Source organism: Sorex araneus, chromosome 7 (assembly GCF_027595985.1).
Source record: "Sorex araneus isolate mSorAra2 chromosome 7, mSorAra2.pri, whole genome shotgun sequence".
NCBI lineage: Eukaryota > Metazoa > Chordata > Mammalia > Eulipotyphla > Soricidae > Sorex > Sorex araneus.
In genome coordinates this window covers 4,715,629-4,717,788 of record NC_073308.1, presented here as the reverse complement: position 1 = coordinate 4,717,788, position 2,160 = coordinate 4,715,629, and the positions used below count along the sequence as shown (strand labels likewise).

At 39.8% G+C, this 2,160-nt stretch overlaps 1 protein-coding gene across 1 annotated transcript; it reads right to left on the bottom strand.

Annotated features, from left to right (window-relative positions):
• Nucleotides 1-321: 321 nt before the first annotated feature.
• LOC129406472 (cell division control protein 42 homolog) lies at nucleotides 322-1,184 on the bottom strand. The gene has a single exon (XM_055144342.1). It carries the CDS (start codon nucleotides 1,108-1,110, stop codon nucleotides 463-465), a length of 648 nt encoding a protein of 215 aa, XP_055000317.1. The 5' UTR covers nucleotides 1,111-1,184; the 3' UTR covers nucleotides 322-462.
• Nucleotides 1,185-2,160: the final 976 nt, after the last annotated feature.

Below are 2,160 nucleotides of genomic sequence, written 5' to 3'. Positions count from 1 at the left end.
TGCAATCCATCCATCCTCCTCTCCTTAATGGCTATACAATAGTTAATGAATTAAAAATAAAAAATAAAAACAAAAAGGACTAAATAAAAACTGACCCTACACACACTCCCCCTGCTCCACAAAAGGAAAAAAAAAAGGACGGGGAAAAAAAACCCAATTACTAGATGCCCCAGATTACTCCAGAGTGGAGCCCCAGAGCAGCTTTAACAATCCGAATTACTCTATTAAAGAGTCATCACAAGCATGCCTTGCTTTTAAACAAAAACAAAACAAACAAAAAAATTTTAAAACAGCAAAACTGAAAGTAGTACTGATCACTTTTCTGACAAATACACAATGACTCAAAATTCACTAGTATCAGGAGAGGGAGGGCCATTCCTATGAGCCTGTCTTACATGAGTGCATGTGGGTAGGTGCAGGGCCTTTGTCATTATTGCAAAAACGAATTTTAATTTTTAATCTTTAGTTTGATTTAAACATTGCTTTTAGTATGATGCCGACACCAGCTGTGCAGAAAGGACTCTGGAGAGACGTGCATAGCAGCACACACCTGCAGCTCTTCTTCGGCTCTGGAGGCTCCAGGGCAGCCAATATTGCTTCATCAAATACATCCTCTAGGCCTTTCTGTGTGAGTGCAGAGCACTCCATATATTTAACAGCCTTCAGGTCGCGCGCCAGCTTTTCCGCAGTCTCTGGAGTGATAGGCTTCTGTTTGTTCTTGGCAAGTTTTTCAGTAGTAGAGGGGTCATCTCTGAGATCAATTTGGGTCCCAACAAGTAAGAAAGGAGTCTTCGGACAGTGGTGAGTTATCTCAGCCACCCACTTTTCTTTCATATTTTCAAATGAGGATGGAGAGACCACTGAAAAGCAGACTAAAAATACATCTGTTTGTGGGTAACTCAGTGGCCGTAATCTGTCATAATCCTCTTGCCCTGCCGTATCAAAAAGTCCCAGAGTATATGGCTTTCCACCAATCACAAGAGTGACTGCATAGTTGTCAAAAACCGTTGGTACATACTCAGACGGAAATTTGTTTGTTGTATAGGATATCAGGAGACATGTTTTACCAACGGCACCATCACCCACAACAACACACTTAATTGTCTGCATTGCTGAAACAGTTTTGTATCCACTTTACTTCAACTTCAGTGATGACCTCAGCTCCTCTGCCAGGGCGTTGGCAGCACTGCCAATAGGGGTCGTTCTTAAGACACTCCGGAGGGGCATCTTTATTAAGATATCTGGGTTCCCCTTAGGCCCCCTGTGGGTCAGGGAGCTCAGTGGCCAGGCCTGGCATTGGGAGTCACCAAGGCTACATCCTGTGCTGCTGAGGACCAAACGCAGAACACAGGTGCTATGGGTGCTTTGCAATTGCTCTAAGACTTGAATGCTCTACCTGGTCCTGGTTTTATTTTATTGAAGAATTTCATTTGTATTTATCACTTATAAATATAGCACAGTGGGTAGGGTATTTGCCTTCCATGCAGCCGACCTGGGTTCAATTCCTTCATCCCTCTCGGAGAGCCCGGCAAGTTACCGAGAGTATCTTGCCAGCACCGCAGAGCTAGCAAGCTACCCGTGGCCTATATGATTTAACAGTAACAAGAAGTCTCACAATGGAGACATTGCTGGTGCCCGCTTGAGCAAATTGATGAGCAACGGGATGACAGTGACAGTGATATATATACATACACACAGACCCTTAGAGAGTGAAACTATCCATTGATAACTACACACAAAAATAGAAATCTAAATTTTTAATATCAAGCAAGGTGATTTTATTCCATGGGTGAAATAGAGAAATTTTATTTAAAAAGCTACATATTCTATAGAAATATTTTGAAATAAAATTGGAGAGAGAAACTCAAAGTATTAAATGTTTATATTATTTAAAAACAGATCATTCTAAAATCAGTAATCTAAGTGTCCTCTGCAAGATCTAGAAAAGGGAATGAACAGTACATCTTATTTAAGCAGAAAAATATAGATAAGAAAATTTAAGAGCATTATTTTTCTGAAAACAAAAAAATATGGAGAAAATGATTAAAATGCTAAAGTTTTTTGAAAGGCCAGTAAAATAAATATCCAACAAGACTGAAAAGAGATAAGAAGAGAAATGAAAGTCATTATCAATATGTGGAGAAAAAATAATCTATCCAA

Coding starts and splice junctions, on each gene's coding strand:
- LOC129406472 (XM_055144342.1), bottom strand. CDS start 1,110: ATGCAGACAATTAAGTGTGTTGTTGTGGGTGATGGTGCCGTTGGTAAA.